At 41.9% G+C, this 23,630-nt stretch overlaps 1 protein-coding gene across 2 annotated transcripts in view; it reads left to right on the forward strand.

The window, feature by feature from the left end:
• The window catches only part of EGFLAM (EGF like, fibronectin type III and laminin G domains), a 175,784-nt gene that overhangs the window by 50,935 nt on the left and 101,219 nt on the right, over positions 1-23,630 (forward strand). The window contains exons 2-5 of one of the 2 annotated variants that reach the window (XM_087443212.1): positions 9,960-10,069; positions 11,165-11,248; positions 13,976-14,002; positions 22,378-22,495. In XM_087443212.1, coding sequence (XP_087299338.1) covers positions 9,960-10,069; positions 11,165-11,248; positions 13,976-14,002; positions 22,378-22,495 — 339 coding nt within the window. The remainder of the gene's footprint in view (positions 1-9,959; positions 10,070-11,164; positions 11,249-13,975; positions 14,003-22,377; positions 22,496-23,630) is intronic. The other variant, XM_087443213.1, reaches the window with a different exon arrangement.

A 23,630-nucleotide genomic window follows, 5' to 3' on the forward strand; every position in this document is an offset into this window, starting at 1 on the left:
AGGGTTTTTGGATAGTGTAGCTTGGGCTTGACTTGAAAAGATTAGACTTTCCTGTGATGACTCAGAGCTTGTAGAAATGTAAGGAAAGTCTGCTTAGTTTAGTTGCACTCTTACCTTGACCCCTGGGAGCTGGAAGAGATTTAGAGAAATACTTTCCTTGGCTCCCCCGACCTAGGACCACACTGCAGTGTAAGCTGATACCAGGCATGCATCAAGACTTCCCTGCTGGTTTCTCTGGCCTTTCCGGATTCACCACCCTTCCCTGCCTGGAATCTCTCCAGCCCAGGGATGGCGCTACTAGAGGATTTACTCCTGCCTTTAGCCTGCCGCCCTCCATATATACCCCAATAGTCATAGAGTCTTTATGTAGACAATGTGCCTGCTCTGCAAATACAGCTTCAGATGGCCTGGAGCACTGCTCTACCCTCAAGGACATTTTAAAATACACAAAGAGAAAACTGCTGTGCTCGCGATGCAAACGTGCCTTAAGACAGGGCCTCTGGTGCTTCCTTCCAACCAGATGGCCATTCATACACCCCTCCTACACTCAACTTTTAGAGCCGCCAATCCTATGGCCCCAAGAGCCTTCATGTTGCATTCAACTGCTTTGCAGACAAAAAAAAGTTTCATTTAGTTTGCTAACATATATTCTTCAGAGAAGAGTGCAGGCTATGGAAGCTGTGGGAAGGAAACTGTATCTCTCAGGATTTGGAAAGGCCAGAGAAACCATCAGGGAAGTCTTGACAATGGCAAATAGTTTCCACTGCGTGCACAGCTCTGAGCAATTGGTAGTGCTGCTCCAGGCACTGGATTGAGGAGGATTCTGAGGCCTCCGTGAATAGGAGAGACTGGACACTGTGTGACCAATTTGATGCTGTGGGTGACATCCAGGTTTCTGGAAGTCACGGTGGATGGTGATGACCTTTACCAGGACAGGGATTACTGGAGGGGCTCGGGTTAAAGAGAAAGATAATGAATTCAGTTTTGACGTGTTGAATTCGAGAGGCCTGTGTGACATCTGGATCCACTTGGCAGTTAGGTACATAGGCCTGCCCCTCTGAAAGAGAGGGCTAGGCTGGAGAAATAGATTGGGGAGCCACCAGCATATATGTGGTAGTGACTGGCAGGGAAGAGAGCATCCAGGAAGAGGGTGTAATGGGAGCTGAGAAGAGGAGGTTGGGCCGAATGACCAAGAACATCAACTTTAAGGGGCGGGGAGAGGGAGAACATCTCTGCCTGGTTATTCGCTGTCTCTGCCTTTTCTGTCACATTGATAAGATCTTACATCAACAGACCCTACACTTCAGTTTCTTCATCTGTAAAGTGGGAATACTGTCTTCCTCCTCTATCCCATATTGTTATGAGGATCAACTGACTTCTGGTGAAACATGGCCGATTGAACAATCATACTTGCTACTGGTCCCTCCAAAACCCACTCAAATGCTGGTAAATTGGGGCAAAGAGCATTAAACAACAGGACAAAAGGAAACAGAAAGAAGATGGAAGCAGGGAAATTTTGGAAACTGAAATACATACACATGGACAACTGGCAACGGATTTAGAAACCAAAGAAAGATGATTGCTAGGCCCGCACTGAGGGGAAGATCAGAAGCTGGCTAATATTTGAGTAGCGCTTTGAAATTTACAAAGTTTTTCTCCTGCCTCTCTCTCTCTTTCCTCAGATAGATCTCTTTCTCTTTTTAAGGAAATAAATGTTGAAGTGGGAAAGATACTGGTATACTGTATGGATAAACCACAGTTTATCCATTCTTTTACTGATGGACAGTTAGGATGCTTCCAGTAAAAATAAGTTAAACAAATGTGCAGATAAAATTAAGGTATACAAACTTACATGGGGATATGACAGTAACATTAGATGGTTGTTACCTCTGAAATTCAGAGAGGAAGGAAGAGAAAAGGAATGGAGAGTGGAGTTTTAGCTGTATTTTATTCTTCCCCTCTCCTCACATTTATTGATTTATTCATTCATTCATTCATTCATTTACAGCTTTATTGAGATATAATTGACATATAACATTGTGTAAGTTTAAGGTGTACAGTGTGATGATTTGATATATGTATATATTGCAGGCTGATTACCACAATGTTAGTTAACACATCTATCACCTCACATAGTTACCATTTTTTCGTGTGTATGTGGTGAGAACTTGTACTCTCTCAGCAACTTTCAAGTATACAATACAGTGCTGGTAACTATAGTCAGCATGCTCTACCTTAGATCCCCAGAACTTGTTCATCTTATAACTGGAAGTTTATACCCTTGACCACCTTCTCCCATTTACACTCCACCTCCTGACCCCCACTCCTGGAAACCATCCGTCTACTCTCTGTTTCTATGAGTTTGGCTTTTTTTAGATTCCACATATACAGTATTTATTTTTCTCTGACTTACTTCACTTAGCCTAATGCCCTCAAGGTTTATCCATGTTATCACGAATGGCAGAATTTCCTTCTTTATTATGGCTGAATAATATTCATTGTATGTACCCTACATCTTTGTTATCCATTCATCCATTGACAGACGCTTAGGTTGTTTCCATGTCTTGGCTATTATGAATAATGCTGCAATGAATATAGATAGCTCTTTGCACATAGCTCTTTGAGATCCTGTTTTCATTTCCTTTTGATAGGTACCCAGAAGAGGAATTGCTGGATCATACAGTAGTTCTATTTTTAATTTTTTGAGGAATCCTCATACTGTTTTCCATAGTGGCTGCACCAATTTAAATTCCCATTGACAGTGTACAAGGGTTCCCTTTTCTCCACATCCTCGCCAACAATTGTTATTGTCTTTTTGGTAATAGCCATTCTAACACGTGTGAGGTGATATCTCATTGTGGTTTTGATTGGCATTTCCCTGAGGATTAGTGATGATGAGCACCTTTTCACATACCTTGTATGTCTTCTTAGGAAAAATATCTTCTTAGAAAAGGAATAATGCATCTCTTCTTAAGAAAAAAGTCTATTCAGATCCTTTGCCCATTTTTAAAGATTATTTAAAGATTATTTGTTTTTTATGCAATTGAGTTGTATGAATTCCTTATACATTTTGGATATTAATCTCTTATCAGATATGTTGGTTTGCAAATATTTTCTCCCGTTTTATTTCTTTTTTAAAATGATGTGAAAATTAAAATAATAATAATAATTGTAGCATTATACAGACATTAGTTATTTTCAAAAAGAAAAACAAATCTTCAAATCAGTATGGGGGACACGTGAGTGAGTGTATGTGAAGGCAGCGTGCTCGGAGCACTGGGCTTCCCCATCAGCTCTAGTTTAGAATCGCGACGAAGATGTGAAGCCAGGACCCAGGTCATAGGCCCTTGTCTCCTCCCTGAGACCTCGTGAGACCTGTCCTGGGTCATCCTCGAGGCCTTCACATCCTGTGAGGTCCCAGGGTCATGCCCCTCTAGTTTCCACTGCCGTGATGAGGAATCCAAGGGGACATAATTGTGAGACATAATTTAGAATCAGAACTGTCCTAGAGAATCCAGGGCACAGAAAGCAAAAAGTTTTGCAAAATCTCGTTCTAGGTTATGGCCAGCCACCAAAGTAGGGAGGAGCAAGGGAGTGCCTGTTCAGTGTCCTTTATAGTACCGGGTCCCTCCTGATAGCACTTGAGTCACTGTCAGTTGACAATTCTGAGTGGTATTGTTTATGGCAGGAATAGCCTCCTTGGAGGGCGCCTTCACTTTATGGTGATAGTTGACTTGTGATCCGGGCATATTATTTTATGCAGGTACATTATCTTTGGTTGTTGAGAGCTAATAGATCTGCTTCATTAATTGCAAACTATTTTTAGCCTTACCATTAAGTAGAGAGAGACAGACTGCAAACATTAGACAACACAGCCTGTGCTTAGCTGATTGGTATAACCGTCATGAAGCGAAAGTTATGAAAAACAATATACAACATTCTGTAAAGCTTACCAAATGGAAGAAAACAGGAAAAAAATCATCCTTAATCTCAGCCACCCTAATGTAAGAAAGCCTTTTTCTCTTGCCTTCAAGTTATTTTTCAAATGAATATTTCATACAACTGTAATAATAGTATTGATGGCAGTTAGGTATACTTTTTTTTTGGTGAGGAAGATTGGCCCTGAGCTAACATCTATGCCAATTTTCCTCTTTTTGCTTGAGGAAAATTATCCCCGAGCTAATATCTCTGTGCCAATCTTCCTCTATTTTGTATGTGGGATGCCCCCACAGCATGGCTTGATGAGTGGTGTGTATGTCCACACCCAGGATCTGAACCTGCAAGCCCCAGGCCGCAGAAGCAAAGCATGCAAACTTAACCACTATACCACTGGGCCAGCCCCTGGGTGTACTTTTTATTTAACACTACATCATAATTGTTGCTACAGAGGAATACAAGCCTCATTTTTTAAATAAACTTTTAATTTTGAAATAAATTTAGATTTATAGAGAGTTGCAAAGATAGAGAGAATTCCTGTCTACCTTTCACCCAGTTTTTCCTCAACTTATTGTCTTATGTAACCATGATATATTTGTCAAATCTAGAAACTTGACTGGTGATGGTACTAACTAGTACGAGTACCCTATTATCAACTAAACTACAGACTATTTGGATTTCACTGGTTTTCTCAGTGTCCTTTTTCTGTTCCAGATCCAATCCAAGATATCACCAGGTGTTTGGTCAAATCTCATTTTTAATATTCGTATCAGTCCATCCAGATGATGCACCATAATAGACCTGACTATTGCCCTGTTTCTAAATATTTAGGTTGTTTATGGTTTTTCTGTATTACAAGTGATCCAATGAAGAGCATCTTCATGTGAGCAGGCTTCTCTTCTTTTAAGATTCTTTCCTCACAACGGACTGTAATCACACTTCTGAGAGCCCAAGGAAAGGAATGTGTTTATGGCTCTGGGTATTATTGCACGTTGCCAAATTGTCTTCCAAAATGCCTGTGCTCATTTACACTGCCATAAGTAATTTTTGAGAGTAGCACATTCATGTATTCTTGTCAGTGCTAGTTACTATCACTTAAACATCTTGACTAAGTTAATAGGTGAAAATGACATCTCAATTTAAAAAAAATTGTGTTTATTTGCTAACTAGCAAATTTGAATATTTTGCCTTGTGTGTTTACCAGCTATACTTCCTCTTTTGTGAGTTGCTCTTCATATTTTATTTATTAGGGTCTGAATATGTTTTTTATCAATAGATATGTTTTATAATAAAGATATCCCTTGGCCTGTCATTTTGCTGCAACTATTTACCCTTCGATCTGTTGTTCTGATTTTTTTCTTTTGTAATTTTTGAAGGCATAATGAAAGTTTTATGATGTAGAATCCATTGCTTTTCTGTGATTGATGTATTTTTTACCTCTTTTAAGCTTAGAAAGGTTTGTCCTCAAAAAATCTGATTTTAAAATTCAATTCTTTTCTATAATTTGATTTCTTGTCTTTAACTGTTTGATTCATCTGGAATATTTTCGGTATTTGGCCCAAATGTCTGACCTGGCCACCTCTTGCTCACCAGCTACAGATGACCACGCCACCTACTCATGGGCAGTAAAGGCTGTCTTTGTCTTTGCAGATGAATGAATGTACCCACCCCCTTCCCTGTGTTGCCCAAGGCAGAATCCTTGGAGCCATCTTGACTCCTTCCTTTCCTTCACCACCTGCATCCACTCAACCACGGTGCCATCGTGGTTCTAGGATGTGGCTCTTCCCCCTTCTCTTTGGGGAAGAGTATATACTGCTCCCTCTGCTTAGGACACTTTTCCCACCCCCACTTTGCCTCATTTTTACTAGTCTGTCAGGTGGAGTCAGGTGTGTCCTTGCTATGTGCCATCAAAGTGCCCCATATTCCCTTTATGCTTCTCACACTCAATTTTAATGTCCTGCTAACTTTTACGTGGCCCCCTGTCTCTCTTCATCATTAATGTAGTCTCCCCAACTAACTCAGTGTCTGATACACATAGGAGCTCAATATATATTTGTTAGGTGTGTGAAAGATTGAATAAATGAATGCCTATGCCAATAAAATAGAAGTCATACCTAACTGTGTCTCAACAGAGGGACACTCGATTTGAATACTCTCCTAGAGAATATGAGTAAAGGGATAGCATACTGGAATTCATGCTTTTTATGGTACCAAGATGTCATGGATACTATAGATGGGCGTGTTCAACATCCATTTTACCCTCCTTCTGGGTGCCATTTCTGTAATGCAAAGGCTGGAAAAATAAAAACTACATTTCCCAGACTGCCTCACAGCCAGTATTTTGGATGTAAATTAGGTCCCACCAATTAGATGCACTCTTGTGAGATATGGGTGACGGGAGTGAGAGGGAGGCCACTTTCCTGCTGTTGTTTCTCCCACCAAGCAAGGCCATCAAAACATAGGAACTCATCATTCCAAGGTTCATTACTACCTTTGTGGGTGTCTGGAGGCAGTTGCGGCAGCAGTAATGGAAGCACCAAGTGTGAAGGCAGAGTTTTCCTGATTCTGAATCACAACTATAGCTAGCTAGCTATCCACCTATCATCTCTCTCTCTCTCTCACCTATCTATGTATCTATCTATTTCTCTATATATCTGTGTTTCTCTCTCTCTTTATCATCTATCAATCAATCGATCAATCTGCTGATCTATCATCTATAAAGTAGAGCCAATGGAGACTCCTGAATTCCATTCCACTAACCTTTCCACCAATTTTGTAACCACTTTTCTGCTTAAAATACCTAGAGTGTTTTCTGATTTCTGTACTGAACCGTGGCAGATACACAAGGGGTACAAGGACTGATTCTCCAATTGTTGACTCAAGTAGCCCATCTTGATCAGCTGTAATTTTTCCCAAAGTAAAGGGAGTAAGTGCTATTCCAAGAACTTAAGGTGAGGTTGTGCTTACTGGTTATTCTTTGGTTCTACAAGGGTCTGATAAATTACTTGTGTGATCTTTTCCCACATTTCCTAGCCTCTTTTGAGATTTTGTTAGCGTGGACTTCTGAACTCAGCAATAAAGCTGGCCGGTAATGGATAATTATACAGCTGGGCCCAAGCTTAAAACTACATAGAGAAAATATAGGTGAATGATTCAGATCTTTAACATATTAAGAGTTCTTTTAAATCAATGAGAAAAAAAAATTAATAACCCAATTGAAAAATGAGCAAAACACATGAATAAAGGAAGAAAAATGGCCAAAAACAAAATTAAAATATTCAACTTTTTTCTTATCAAATTAGCAAAGATTTTTAAGCAATACTCAGATCTGGTGAGGATGTGTTACTTACAATACGCATTCTCCATAGGCTTCTAAATTGACTAATTTTCTAAATGTAAGTTTGGTTATATTTATAAACAGTCTTTACTCATTCATCAATGGTTTTTGACTGGGGGCAATTTTGTCCTCCAGGGGACATTTGGCAATGTCTGGAGATATTTTTGGTCTTCACAACTAGGGTTGGGGGGGTGGTACTGGCATCTAGTGGGTAGGGACCAGGGATGCTGCTCAATATCCTGCAATGCACAGGACTGCCCCACAAAAAGCTATCCAGCACAAAATGTCAATAGTGTGGAGACTGAGAAACTCTGTCCTAGCTATAGGAATTCTTCTTCAAGAATTTACCCAAATGAAATAATTGAATGTATTTAAAGATTCATTCATTTAATCCTTTTGGGAGAGCAATAAGTCAGTAACTGTTAAAAATTAAAATGCATATACTCATAATTTTATTTATTTATTTATTTATTTATTTGTGAGGAAGATCAGCCCTGAGCTAACATCCATGCTAATCCTCCTCTTTTTGCTGAGGAAGACCGGCTCTGAGCTAACATCTATTGCCAATCCTCCTCCTTTTTTTTCCCTCAAAACCCCAGTAGATAGTTGTATGTCATAGTTGCACATCCTTCTAGTTGCTGTATGTGGGACGCGGCCTCAGCATGGCCGGAGAAGCGATGCGTCGGTGTGCGCCTGGGATCCGAACCCGGGCCGCCAGTAGCGGAGCGCGTGCACTTAACTGCCAAGCCATGGGGCTGGCCCCTCTTAATTTTAAATAGGTATACATCCCAGAAATACTGGCACATGTGCCAAAAAAGCCACATACACAGATGAAAAATAAGCCACAGCGTTATTTTTAACAGTGATATTTTGAAAATAACCTAAATGCCGATAAACGGAGTAATGGTTAATGTATACACATGCTCTGTGTAGCAGAGTACCTGACCATCCTACCTCCCACTACTCTTTTTCTCTGGTCCTATCCTCCTTTGGGGACACTGTGTACTGTGAATAGGCTTGGTGGAAGAACAATTCCCAGGACTCTCTTCATCCTGTTAGTTCCCAGTTTGGAAATTTAAAAAGATCAATTGTTCCTCTTCAACCACTTGGTTGAATCAAGAGGGAGTCACTTGACATAAATTTGGCCAGTCAGATGGGACTTTAAATCTTGAACCAAGGCAGAGCCAGAGAATAGTTGAAGATCAAAAACTTGAGTGGTGACAGTGATGGCAGTGGTAGGTGTCTCTGGAATGGGTGGCAGCTGCCTCCTGGCCTCGCAGTTCTTGCCAAGTGACAGCACTGAGCCTCTGTTACTTGGCCCACCAGAAAGGCCTTGGGTTCTGTTATTAAAAACATTGAAGGGAGGCCCCAGCAGCAGTCCAATAAATAGACACATTAGATCTCTGTGAATTGCAAGGAAAGTATCCTAACAGATATGCTGAAGAATTATATGCAGTCTTAAAAAAAAGACCATCAGGACATATTAGTGAGTGGAAAATCAAATTGCAGAGCATTCACTCACTCAAGGAATATTTATTGAGCTCCTCCATTTATTAGTCTCTGTGCTCGGAGTAGGGCACATCTAGTTCCTGCCCTCATGGAGCATTATTTAAAACAGCAAAATATTGGAAATGAATTGAGCGTCTAACAACAGTAGAATAAGAAATCTGTAAATTATGGCACATGCATTATATGGAAGACCTAACAGCCATTAAAAATAATGATTTTAGTCAGTAAATATACACTATCAATATATATATTTCATATACTAATTTAAAATTATTATTTACAGATTATGAATATATATTATATATTTATTATACTTAATGAACACAATAAATAAAAATAAAATTATATATGCAGTATATAATTTGCATTCTTTATATATAAATATATGTATTTATTTATATATAAATATATGTATTCTTCTTTATATATAAATATATGTATTTATGTATATAATCTTTTTATGTATTCATATATCTTTAAATATATATATATTTTTTTAAAAATTGCATGTGACCAAAAGGAGGTCTACTATACTCAGATATTGACAGGACTAATTTCTGAATGGTGGAGTTAATTTTAATTTCTGTATTTTCTAAATTTTGGCAATTTGCACATATTGTTTTTATAAACAAAAAATTTATAAACATAAAATTATTTAAGGAACGATATACTAAAACGAGTGAAATTTCCTAGCCCCATTTTACACTTAACCATATTTTTGAAATTTTCTGCAATAAGAATACACTAGCTATATTAATAGATATATCTATACAACATATATATAAAGCACACATATGTTACTGAGTTAAAAAAATTTTATCATCTTGCTTTAATACATTCCCAGCTCCTAGAGTCGAGTCAGAAGTGTGTGATCTATGCTAGCCTGAATTTCCCTTTGCTGGTCCTGAGGTATAAGAAGTTACAGAAGTGACTGAGAGCAATAGCTTGGGCTGATGTCTCTACCAATGCCAGGTTGGGAGGGGATAGCAGAGTTCTGGTGAAGTCAGCTGACACAGGTGTAGTATACAAGAGAGATGGCTGCATTTCTGGCCTGAACCATCTTTAAGTATGCTCTCCATCCGTAAGTACATTCCCTTGTGTCTTGTGTAAGCATACCCAAGGTGGGATGCATAGAGCTTCTAACACAATCTCTTTTGTTTTGGTGAAAACAAAACAGGCAAAGTGGGGCCTCCTCTCAATATCATGCTGGGCGCATTGAACTGCACGGCTTTCAGCATCCAGTGGAAAATGCCAAGGCATCCTGGGAGCCCTGTCATTGGGTATACTGTGAGTACCTGAGCATTGGGGTTTTTGTAGAGGGTGTGTTGGGGTAACTGTATGCCCTTCCCATCTTTGCTTCTCATATATATGGCCTCCTTACATCAGCCCTCTCACATTAATAACTGCCCCACTCTCCCGCCGTGAAACCAGAGGAAATGTTTCTCTTTTAAGGGCGCTTGTAAGTGCCTTGAAAATCAAGGATCTACCTAATCCTTGCTCTCTTCAGGGATGGGAAGATGTAGACTAAGTAGAAGACATGGTTCCTGCTATCCAATTGCCCCTCCAGTCAAATTTGGAGACCAAAGCAGAAACATGGGAAAGAATAGAGAGTCACTGTGGAAGGTTGTCGATAAATACAAAATAATGTAAAATCTGAATTAAAGTAAGGGGTGAAGAGGCAAAGTGGAGGAGAGAGCAGAGAATGCATCCCTACCTCTCAGAGGTTACGGACTGGACTGATTTCACTTCACCAAGATATTTTCTTTGAACAGTGTTTTTAAAAAGTTGACTTTTCGAAGTCAGGAGATTTCAGATAAATATTTGGAGTTCTGAAATCTCTGGGAGTATCGGGAGAGCTGGCCTCACTGGGCCCACACTCCCATGGGGCACCAAGTCCGCTGGAGCTGAGCTGCCAGCTTTAGATTGGACCTACGCCCCCCCGCCCCGCCCCGGTAACACCCCAGACTGGCCACCTCCTACTGTTTCCCTTTCACCAAAGGAGAGTGGCCATTTCTCATGGCCCTGATCCTATTGTCTTCTTAAAGTTGAGAAATGTATTTCTGGACTCATGTTATATCAAAAGTGGGAAAATGAAAGATTACCGGAGAGTCATGGTTTTGGGAAAAATAATAGGAGCTGGGGGTCCAGCCCCCTCCAACCCACCTCACTGATACATGCCTTCCTCCTGGCCTCTGCAGGCTTATGAGTTTGTGACCCCAGCAGAGTATGTCTGATGTTTGTTGCCATGGAACTAGTGTGTGTGAGATGAGGCAATGCACCTCAGAACCCATGGCGGTTCTGAGTGCACTTGGAACCACAGGACCATGGTTTGGTAGAAAAGTACTGACTCTGCTCTCACCTGGATGTCTGGATCTTTTCCAGGTCTTCTACTCTGAGGTTGGCATAGATAAGTCCCTGCAGGAGCGGTCCCAGAATGTGCTGCTCAGCCAGGGCACCCCAACCACGGTGAGTATCTCCATCCTGGCAGCCCCCCTCAAAAACACACGGGTGCTTGGCATGTCAGCGATATTTGGAAGGATTTCTAATTTGATGTGTGTGTGCTGCTGTATATAATAATAATAATAATAATAACTAAAGTTTGTATAGTCCTTTGGAATGTGTAAATGTCTTTCATGTAAATTACCTCATCACATGTGTCTATATCTCCAGAAAGGCAGCTGTACGAAGAAAGAGTCCTGGGCATAATTGCCTCCATCCTGGACTCAGCCCACCCATTTATCATGTGAGAAAACAGCCACCGTACAGGGGTTTTTTAACCCTTTTTTTCATAAAGTTCAATTCCAACTTTTTTGAAATCTCAATAACGCTTTGTAAATAAATACAACACATTTGTATCTTCCCAACTGCCTGGAGACACAATGCAGCAGAAAATGATGTAATTTGAAACGTATATTCAAAGGGTCCAAGTTATTTATTTTTCTACTAGAGCCAGGCACCCTGTCCTTCCACTAACCAGTTGTTGGCTCTTCATCTATTTTTTTTCTGTTTCCTGTTGAGGTCTCTGGGTGAATTTTTCTGTCTTAGGCATGTTCTGTTTCCTTTTCTTTCACTCTCCTCCTCCTTCCCCCTTTTACTGTAATTATCCTACAGGCTAGAGCCTTTTGAATGGCTCTACAAGGAGTTAACACCAGTGCCCAGAATACTGCTATAATGGTGGTGGTGGTGATGTTTATAATTCCTATTCAATAAGTGTCTGTTGTGCATAGCACATAATTTGAAACCTATTTGTCATCGGTGATGAGCAGCTATCACTTACTGAGCGTCTGTTACCTGTCAGGCACTCTCCCTCATGCTTTACACTGTTTTTCCATTTAATCTTCATGACTATCCTATGACCTCATTTTACAACTATCCTAGTACCTCTCTTATGCTGAGACTCAGAGAGCTGAAGTAACTTTCCCCAAATCATACATTAGCAAGTACCAGAGTAAACCCAGGGCAGACACTTCTGAGCCCTGCTTTGGCTAGGAAAGTACTGGTTGAGGTTCCATCTCCCCCTGACAGCACTGGAACTCTCAGCAAGTCCCTGGACCCCACCAAGGGGCTGGCATTGTCCTGAGCAGTGTCCCCAGCCGCCCAGCCTTCTGTCCTGCAGTGAGTGTGGCTCACTGCTCTGATTGGAGCACAGTCCGGGCAGAGGGCACAGTGCTGGTGATGGGTGTCTTGGAGTCTGGATGGTGCCTCTGAAATTAAGATCCTGCCCCATTGCATGAACCCAGGCTGGACGCTGGTATCCCTGGAAAGGCCATGGCAGTGCAAACACGGAGCAGAGGGCCTGGAGGGAGACAGGCCCCCGTGGCTTCTAGACCTCCTTTCTCCACTTACAGGTTGGGTAACTTTGGCCAAAGTCACTTAACCTGTCTTCGCCTCACCTTTCTCCATGAAAGGGGTATAATAATTACACTGTTGTGAGTGGCAAATAAAACTGTGAATGTAAAAGCCTTTGGTAAAATGTAAAGAAGCCATATAAATGTTGGTTATCATTCCTGATAATCATTGCCTTTATGTTAAATATACTCTCTCCATTAATTACATCCAGATATTAGAATATGCTATCAAAGTATAGCATTTTATTATCTTGCTGATTTCAACAAACTTTTATGGTTGTTACTATACATCCAGCACAAGATAACACACAATCACTGTTCTTGGGCAGCTTTCAGTCTTATTGGGAAAACTACCTTTACACGAGTAAAGCAACTAGAGAGCAACATAAGACCAGATGTCATTAACATGCCGCTTAATAGAAAGACTGAGATTTTGAAGAGGGAGAGATTATTGTAGGAACAAGTGGTCAAGAGGTAAAACTTGGAGCTGAGAATTGAAGCAGGGGCAGTTTCTGGAAAGGCAGAGGAGAGAGAGGGACATTCAAATGGAAAGGAATGGTTCGAACCAAGGGAACGAACATGGATGTGTACATGCCCGTGTGCTTGTGTGTTTGGGCGGGGTGGGGGAGGTGTGGAATACACAGACTGGAGAGAGGAAATAATGACTAGACATAAGGCCATGAGTCAGAAAGGAGGGAGGGGGCGGGGCCTGGTATAGCACAGTGGGCTCGGGGTTCAGATGACTTGCATTCAGATTCCTGTAATAAAGGAAACCAGCTGGGTAACCTTACTGGGTCTCTGTTCCCTCATCAACAAAACAGGGATTCAAATGGTACCTATATCATGGGTAGTGTATTTGTGGTTCCCAAACTGTGTGCTAGGGTGCTCCAGGGCTCTGCAGCAAACTCACAGGGGCACTGTGGAATATTTGAACTTTTCAAGGAAAACAGCAACATCGGTGTGAAATACTACTACCAAGTCGTTTGGGTATAACTACTGAATGGATGGAACTGGGAGGCATTTCTTTTGGATTAGAGGTGCTGTAAAACTGCTACTGAGACACTAAAGGTGCTATGAAGAGAGAAAGTTTGGGAACCTCTGTACTATATCATATCATCCTGTAGCATAAGGAAGCTGTGAGCATTAAATGAGCTCACGGTCGTAAAGCCCTCAGCACCGCACCTGGCACAATAATAACTGAGTGAGTGGGCGGTGGAATTCATATTGAGAAGCTGTGTGCTTGCTGCCCTTTGCTGTATGGCGCAGAAGGGCAGCTACTCTTTGGGTTCATTTTAGTCTTGCAACTTTTCCTTTCCTTTTCATGCTGTTTTGTTTTTTCTTCCAGGGACAATCTGATCATCAGATGATTTTTGTAAGTCGGTTTTAGAAAAGTTAAACCCTTGCCCCAACCCAGGATTCAGCGGGGTCTCTTTTCATCAAAATGTTGATTTTCCTGCATCTCCCTCATACCGATTAAGGCCCAACAGAGAGAGCTTAGTTGTAGTGTAAGCAGAGAAGTCCAGGTGAATTTTTAATCTTTTAGAAAGAATCTGCTTTTGTCCTCATATGTGCTGCTTCATCTCACATGGCAGAGTAAGGTTAAAAGGAGCATTTTTAAAGCTTGAAGTAATTTAAGCTCTGTTCCAAGACTAGGTGAAAAAGATGGAAAAGAAGAGAAAATATGTAAACTGGTGAGCACCACTGAGGGAGTGGTTCCCTCCACTTCCTTTTTTCTTCTCCTTTCTCTGCTTCCTCTCACCGTTCCAGACCTTCTCTCCAAGACAGGACTGCTCACCTAAAACTAGTCGATTGACTTTCTGGATTGAATGCCAAACAGAAGATTGGGTTGGTAAATGGTTAATCTGACTTAAATGATGAAATGACCAAAATCACCTGGCCGATTATGTGGAATTCTGATGCATTCTCTGATAATCTGCTGATATCGAAGCTTCTGTTTGATTAGCATTTGACACTTACATTTTTCTTGGAAGAACAACCTGCAAGTTTCATCTTGGAAAAATAAATAGTGAAACAAATCAGAGTAATTTGATAATTTTTTTAGAGTCAAAAGTAGAAACAGATGTTTAAACTGGTGGTCTCCACATTTTTTGATCACGTGTATCATCAGTTAAAAAATATTTGAACATGTACCAATATATGTATATTTATGTATTTATAAATTATACATATGTTACTCTACTAATATATTAGGTGCATTATAAAATCCCACAGAATTTTAGAGGAGAAGATAAAACAGAAATAGAAAATTCTTATGTTTTCTTCGAGCGTCTCAGCAGATTGTCTTGCTCACACAGGGGGATGCACCACCACTGTGCCTTGGAGTCTACTGGTCTGGTTGATCCTGAACAGTGATTCTATTTGGGTCTTATCCAAGGTTAGAGAGAGAAAATTTACCCAGGAATCATGAGACTTGCATCTAGTCCCAGCTCTGTCATCAGAGCAGGGGTGATCTTGAGCAAGGTCACTGAACCCCTCTGAATATCTCTTTCACTATAAAATGAAGGGGTTGATTGGAGATGGTTCCCAAATGGGAGTTCCTTTGTCTCCTATGGGGCATATGGAAATATGTTTGGGCATTTTAGTGGACAAGCTTCAGGGATGCTAACTCTCCTGCAATACACAGGACAGACCCATACGAGGAAGATTTGTCCAGCCCCAAAGCCAATGCTGCCCCTCGTGTAAAACCCTGGAAGATACTCTAACTTTCTGTGACCACTCAGGGAATGGAAATCCCTCCAACTCCTCCCTCCACTCTGGCCTGCACAGCGTTCCGAGGACCATTGGGAGAAGGATATTTGGAAGATGGCACTTTTCTATTTCTCTAGTACCTTTCATCTAATGTTGCTAGATATTTCCAACTTCCACTAAGGCAACTGAGGTCCAACCTTTATTTATAGAGTCAACTGTGAAGTTGAATTCAAGGTTACTACCTATCAATGAAGGTTATTTTAGAAGAATCATAGAATTTTGGTGTTGAAAGTTTGGCCCAGAAAAGTTAAGGGGCATCCCCAAGACCACACAGCTATATGGCCTCAGAACCTGGGTCTCCTGGCTCCTAGTCCAGTGCTCTCCCACTTCATGCCTCCTCTCAGCTGTGCTCACTGGATGCCCTCACTGTGTAGTAGCTGCATATCTGGACTAGTGAACAAGACAACATCCAGCTTCATTTGTGGAAACAAATGCCCTGGGGTCCAGCAGTGGGAGAAAAGTGCAGCATGGAGGGGTAAAGGTGAGGTCTGAAATCAGGGTCAGATATTTAAGTTCAGAACCATTCAGCATGGTTTCATCATTGCAAAATGAACAGGTATTCTGTGAAGAATAGTCCTATCTTTTCAGGGGCTCCTTACATAGCTATCCAGGTTGTTTTTGTACATTGTGTCAAGTATCAATTAGAACAAATGTCTAGTGGTCTCCAGATCCAAAATAACGGTAATTTTAACAAGATGTGCATTCATGTTTCCCTCCTTTAACTTTCTGGATATAACCAGTTTAGGGCTCTTCTGGTGGCTTCCTTATGTCAGAGACCCAGGATCCTTCTGTCTCATTGCTCTGCAAATCCCTCCGGCCCTCCTCCCTGAGTCCAAAATGTCTCAGTGCCACATTCTAGCCAATAGATGAGGACAAGAGGAAAGGGAACACAACCCTTCCTTTTAAGGGATAACTCAGAAATTGCCCTCAGCATTTTCATTCACGTGCTATTGGATAGAATTTAGTCACATGGCCATACTTAGATGCAAAGGAGGCTGGGAAATGTAGTCTTTGAGTGGCCATGGCCCAGCTGAAATACTGGGATTCTATTATATGAAAGAAGAGAATGGATATGTGGGGACAATGAGTTATCCCTGTCACAGACAGTGAACAGAGGGAATGGGACAGGCACACAGATGTAGAAAAGGCAGTTGGACATCTGAAAAACCAGGTGATGGCCTGAGATTTAGATATGCTATGCCTGGGAGTAGGCAATTGAAAGCATAAGTTGTGGTGCATTTTATGAAGGAAACCAGACCTATTGTTGTCCCCAGGGGTAGTTATATAAACTCTCTAGGTCTAGTTTCATCATCTGTAAAATGGGGAAGACTGAACTTTTAGGGCTGTTGTGAGGATTAAATGTGGCAAAGGTATGCAAGGATTTTATAAATTGCAAAATAGTATATAAATGCAAACTATTAAGATTATACCAATCATCAGATAAAAATTTGTTGTTTCTGGTGATCTGTGAAGGAGGCAGGAGTCCTAGGGAATAGCTCATTTGGTTCAAAGCGGTCTAGGCTTTCTCCTTGGGCTCAATGAACTAAGTAGTCTTGCTTTTTTCTTCTATAGATGTAAATTCTCTGATTGCACGACAGCCACGGGCAGTGTTGAGAAAACAAAGGAGACAACTTTGGGAAGGGGTTTTTGCATTTCAGAAAGGGCTAGACAAACACACAGCAGGGTTATTCTGCAGCAAAGCACCCAACTTTGCCAAAAAAAAAAAAGGTGTGTGAGGTTGCCAAGGGAGACAGTTGAATTCACTCTGGCTACTACTCCAAGCAAGCAATTTCTCTCACTTTGTTTCTCCCCATCTTGTGCAGAAATAAGGTCCAAGAGAGAGAAATATTTTGACTTGTTTTCAAATTTCCACAAGGCAACAAAACAAAACACTTTGTTTTTTTACTTGGAAAAGAGTATATTTAGCATCTCATCTAGTTTGATGCAAGGCTGAAGTAGTGGTTATAAGACACTTAAGGACAGAAACTAAAAAATTTGTGGAATTGTGTGGTATTTTACTAAAGAATTTGAGGATTATCACAAGTGACAATATCCTGAGGGATTCTATTTGGGAGGAGTGATGTTGGAGGAAGAAGTGACCGTTAAATCATTGAATCCAACCCTCTTTTCACAGCCCCACCTACTCAGTCCCCTTGACCCTTGCTCCCTTATGCCAACTTAACAGCCTGTCAGCACAGGAAAGACACAGGAAAAGGCTGGAAATAGTTGGCTTCTGGGAAGGTCACCCTGTCCCTCTCAGAATATACCTTGCTAAAGGTAGTGCTAATCTTCCATATCTAATAAAGAGTTTAATTTTTGTGTGTGTGTGTGAAGAAGATTAGCCCTGAGCTAACATCCACTGCCAGTCCTCCTCTTATTGTTGAGGAAGATTGGCTCTGGGCTAACATCCGTGCCCATCTTCCTCTACTTTATATGGGACGTCGCCACAGCATGGCTTGATAAGAGGTGCGTCGGTCCTCGCCCAGGATCTGAACGTGCGAACCCCATGTCCCCGACACAGAGCACTCGCACTTAACCACTATGCCACTGGGCCAGCCCCAAGAGTTTAATTGTTTTTTAGTCTACATCAGCAACTTCTACAAGTGTAATTTCTCTTGATTTTCAGTGATGACTTTTAAATTTCTGATACATAAACTTCCATGTTTATAGATAAAATAATAGTCTGGTGTTCAGTGTTTGTATAAGTATTCTTTGTTGATTTAAATGTTATTTAATATTTTTTGTACATGTTTTATTGAATTAAAATTTGGGCCTTGGAGTCAAACACAGCAGGATTCAGATCCCTACCTCGCCACTTAATAAAAATATGTCCTTGAGCAAATCATTAAATTTTCAGGGATCCGGTTTTCTTCTCTGTAAATGAAAATAAGAGTGATACATACCTCATAGGACAGAAGAAAGAATTAAATCAGGTTATACATGTTCCTGGAACAGAGAAAACACTCAATAAATGGTAACTAATGGTGGCTGTATTTGGTGTTGGCTCATAGCTAATACCTGTAATTATTTATGAAACCACATCACTGCCCCCATACTTCTCACAGCATGACTTCACAGGAGGAAAGGATCTTAAAGCAAAAGCCTGTGAGAACATCAGCTTGGTCTGAAAGTGCATTTCTGCTTCCAGGGAGTGGCAGTTGGGAGAGGAGTGAGAATAGGAGTCTTGTATCCACCTGCGACCTCCAGTCTCTTAACCACCCACCTGGACATGAAACCAGGGGACGGACGGTGGAACTAGGTGGCACAGATGCAGGGAATGAGAGCAGGAGGAGGGCTCTGAAAGCAGATTCACATGTTCAGCAAAGACCCCTTGTGCAGCTGCATGTAGGATGGAGTGGTGGGGAGAGAGGGAGTAAAGGATTGGAGACCGTAGACATGACCCAGGGAAGCAGTCAAAGGAAATGGAAGAAGGAAGCAGGTCTGAAAGGCATGTGGAGGAGGCTGGAGGGAGGTGGGTTAGAGGAAGTCAGCTCTGTCTCTGGAGTTATTAACTCCAGGGCCCGGGGCAGAGGTACTGATGCTGTTAATCAAGATGGAGGGGTCAGTAGTAGAAGCTGATTCTTGATGAGGTAATCTGCTTATATTGGACATCTTGGTTTGATTTCTTTCTTTCGTTCATTCACTAGTTCATTTGTTCATTCATCAAAAAGCGTTGCCTGAGCATTTGCTACATGTCTGATAATACTATGCTGAGCTTTGGGATGCCAGAGGAATAAGAACTTGCTTCCTGCCCTCAAGTGGGTGGGGAGAAGGTGACAAATAAACAGACTATTTACAATAGAAAGTGAGTGGTGCTAAGATTGAGGTACACCAAGGACACCAGGGAAGCATATAGGAGGGGCGGCTAACCAGACTGGAGGCTGGGGGTCAGGGAAATGAGGTAATGTCTCAGCTGAACTGAGTCATGAAGGATGAGCAGGGGCCAACCAGGCAAGAGTGAAGGGAAGGGCATTTCATGTAGAGGGAGCAGCAGGTTCAAAGGCCCAGAGGCAAGGAATTGAATGGCATAAATTTGAGCCCTGCCAAGTTCTTAAGTATGACTGGAATGTAGAATATAAGGAAGGGAAGTTGCACCAGATGATGCTGGAAGAATAAACAGAGGGACACAAATATGCTATTGTAAGGGAGTTTGAAAGTGGGAAGTGACATGATCAGATCTGGGGTTTAGGAAGATAACTCTAGCAGGGTTGAGCCTAGAATGGAGGTGCAGGAAGTGTTGGTGGCAGGGAGAATCAGAGTCATTGTCATAATTATGAGAACATGGACTTAAATGGCTGTGGGGATGAAATGACATAAACAGATTCAAGTGATATGAAAGAGTACTGGTAAGTGTATTGGTAAGTGATTGAATGGTAGGCAGGGAGGAGGGGTGAACACAGAGAGGAAGGTGTCAAGAATTTCTGGTTTAAGTAATGGGAGAGAGAACACAAGAGGGGAAGCAATCTTTTGATTTGGTTTTGGTAGTGGGAGGAGGAACAATTACTTGAGCTTTGGTTAGGTTGAACTTAAGTTGCTTTGTAGGTGTTGGGTAGAGATGTTGAAGAGGCAGTCACAAATCCACATCTGGAGATCAAGAGGCAGGTCAGAGCTGGAGGTGTAGATCTGGGAGCTGTCACACGAAGGTAGTGCTAGAAGCTAAAGGAGTAGTAGATGAACTCACCCAAGCAAGACGACAGAGTGAGAGGAGAGGATGGTGAGGGATGAACCCCTGGGAAAGACCAACACCTAGGGGGCAAGCAGAGAATGGGGAGTGGGTGGAGGATATTGGGACGGAACAATAAGAGAAGTAGAAAGAGACCAAGAAGGAGCAGAGTCATGGCTTCCAAGGGAACCAAGAGATTTAAGAAGCAAGGGTGGGCAACAGTATTGAAAGTGGCAAAAAGTCAAGTAAAGACTGAGACATTCCCATTGGACTTACTACAAAGTTGTTGTGATGACTCTGGCAAGAACATCTCAATAGGTTTGTAGTGAGGACAGGAGGGATGAGGGTAAGTTGAGGAAAGAATAGGAGGTGAGGAAGTGGAGACAACTTCTTCAAGAAGTTTGCCTCTGTGGAGATGAGGTGGGGCACATGCGTGGTGGGGGAATAATTGATTGCTTTTAAGATGAGAGAGACTTGAGCACAATAAATACTTACAGAAGGATCAGGTGGGTAAGGGAGAGGATGGAGATAGAGGGGAGAGAGGAGGGAACAGATGGAATTCAGAGCACAGGAGGTGAGCCAAGCCCTAGACCCGTGGTTTATAAACCTGGCTGCCCATTAGCCGCACCTGGAGAGCTTTCAACAAACTGACACCAAGCACTGGCCCCCAGAGGTTCTGGTTTAAGTAGACTGGAGTGGAGTCCTGGCATCGGTATTTTTTTAGATCTTCAAGTGATTCTAATGTGCATTCAGGGTTAAGGATTACTGTGTAAGTATTCAATAATTGTTGCATCCTTTGAACGAATTTTGTTAATCAGTTGATTAATTCTCCTTAGCAACAATGAATGTTTAATCATCTGCAGAGGAGCTTGTGTAGAATTCAAGACAGGATCCCTGCTCTCAAGTGGCTTACATCCCATAGGAGAAATAGTAATAATTTGTAATATATGTAAGTGCTAAATTAAGTGGCACAACAGTTGGTAGGGTAAGATCAGGTCTGGGTGGTCAAGTGTCAAGGAGAAGATTTGGGCCTCAGAGAAGTGGTAAAACCTAGGTAAGCAGAGAAGAGTAGACAAGACAATAATCATTACAACCCGCTTCTTGAGGACAACCTAGGTACCAGTTAGTTTCCGCACCTTATCCCAAATATTATGACTATGCAAGATAGTTATATATCATCCCCATTTTACAGAGGAAGAAACTGAGGTTCAGGGAATTTAATACCAAGGCCACAGCTTGGTGGCAGGATCAGGATTCAAGCCCAGGGCTGGTTGATTCCAAATCCAGTGTCCTTTCCCCTACAATGTACTGGGACCAATGTGACCCAGTGTCCCAGTTACTATTTTGCATTGTAGCCTCAGGGACACATCACCTTTGCCAAAGCCCAAGGGAGAGCTAGTTTTCTTGAGCTGGGGCTTTCTAGTCAGAGTCGTTTGTGAAGCTGAAGTTCACACACACATCCATCATCAGTCCTAGCGGTTCTCAATATGGGGTCCCTGGACTAGCAGCAGCACTCCTTGGGAACTTGTTAGAAATGCAAATTTGGGCCCCTTCCCAGATATACTGAATCAGAAACCTTGGGGGCCAGGTCCAGCATTTATTTTAAGAAGTCCTCCTGGTGATTCAGATGCAGGTTAAAACTTGAGAACCAAAGTTTGAGTCCCTACTTTATGGGTACAAATCAAGACCTCAGTTTGCTATTGTGGCTGGTTCCGGAGCATCTATGATGTGCAAATGGAAAGAAAGAACTGGGGGATTCCAACCCTGGAAAAGATTGTTACCTGAATCCCAGCAGCCTAGTAATCTGAGCAAAGAACTCAGATGTTAAGAGCCACATCTGATAGGGTAAAGGAGTCCCAGTCCTAGGGCAGTGTATAGATTCCAATAAAAGGTAATTCTCTAGGAAAGACAAACACTGTATGATCTCACTCATATGTGGAATATAAACCAACACATGGACAGAGAAAACTGGACTATGGTTACCAGAGGCAGTGGGGGTGGGCACAAGGGGTGAAGGGAGTCATATATATGGTGATGGACAAACAAAAATGTACAACCCAAAATTTCACAATGTTAGAAACCATTAAAACATCAATTAAAAAAAAAAAAAAAGGTAATTCTCTAGTTTTGAGAAATATGTCACAATGTTTTCCTCCTTGCAAATTTTAAAACTTGGCCAGTCCTAGGAAAAGCAAAACAATCCCTGTCTCAAGCAATTTCACGGGATCCTCAAGATGCAACCCTCATTGAAATTGTCTGGTTTGCCGCAAAAGAACTTCTGATCATTGACACAGTTCCTGTTTGGTCATTCACAGGTGGAAGTGATTGGAGATTTGAAACCAGGCACTGAATATCGAGTGAGCGTAGCAGCTTACAGCCAGACTGGCAAAGGGCGGCTCAGCTCTCCTCGGCATGTAACCACTTTGCCCCAAGGTAAAATGGGTTCAACTCATTATAATAGGCAAGTGACAGGTGCTATTCATTCGTTCCTGCATTCAGTATATATCAATGAGGACCTACTGTGTGCTAGGCACTGTGCTAGGCTCTGGGAATTCAGTGATGAACAGAAACAGGCAAAGGCCCTGCCCTCTCGGAACTTAGCGGGGTGGATCAAGACATTATCTAACTAATGTGCAGTCACAGATTATGATAAGTGCTACCTGCAGAGCTGTAAGAACACACAAAGGGAGACCCGATGTGGGGATGAGGTTAGAATTCGCTGAGGAGATGACTACTAAGTGGAGATGAGGAAGTGAGAATTAAGAAGGTGAAGAAGGGGAGTGGGCGAAGAGATTTTATAGGCAAAGGGAATCCAACAAGGGCTCATTAGGGTGCTGGACACTGGGGGACAAAGGTGTCTCAATCACCTCATTTCTCACAAGGAGCTCACTGTGGAGGGAGAAGCAAATAGTAAGCAAGTAGCTCCAGTGCATCCGGGGTCTGCGCAACGGGCTCTGGAGCGCTCGGTGGGTGTACTTCCTCCACCTCGAGGCTCAGGGAGGATTTCAGAAAGAACCATATCTTTGGTCTGAATTTTGAACACTGCGTAGGATTTTGCTAGGAAGAGAAGGCAGGAAAGATGTTTCTGGTGGAAGCAATAGTATAAACAAAGACTGGGAGATGTGAAAGTCTGGATATGAAAATAGTACTGGCAGTTACGTTGGGGTGATAGGCTCCTGAGTGACTCCTACATCTTTGCACATGAGGGCATTTCCCAAATGTCCTACTGTTGACCTGTATTCTGGTGATTGATGTGGCGAGGGGACACATGCACACAAAGGAATTGATAGTAAGTGACACTAATGCTAACATATCATTTTCCTTGTGCATAAATATCAATTCCAACATGCAAACAGAGATGAAAAGTTGTTAGGAAGTGGGAGTGTGGTTGAAAGTTTAAAGGGTACACACCATTGTGTGTCCCAGGGTCAAGGGGCTGGGCATAATTTAGGTGGATTTCCAAGCGGGGATGCTAGAGCAAGAAGGGAAGACCCACTTTCAATGACTCAAACCTTACTCAACTGGATTCAGATGAATCCAGTTGTGATTTTATGTGTGTGTTTGTTTG

Source organism: Ceratotherium simum, chromosome 18 (genome assembly GCF_057802395.1).
Source record: "Ceratotherium simum simum isolate JZ-2026a chromosome 18, ASM5780239v1, whole genome shotgun sequence".
Lineage (NCBI taxonomy): Eukaryota > Metazoa > Chordata > Mammalia > Perissodactyla > Rhinocerotidae > Ceratotherium > Ceratotherium simum.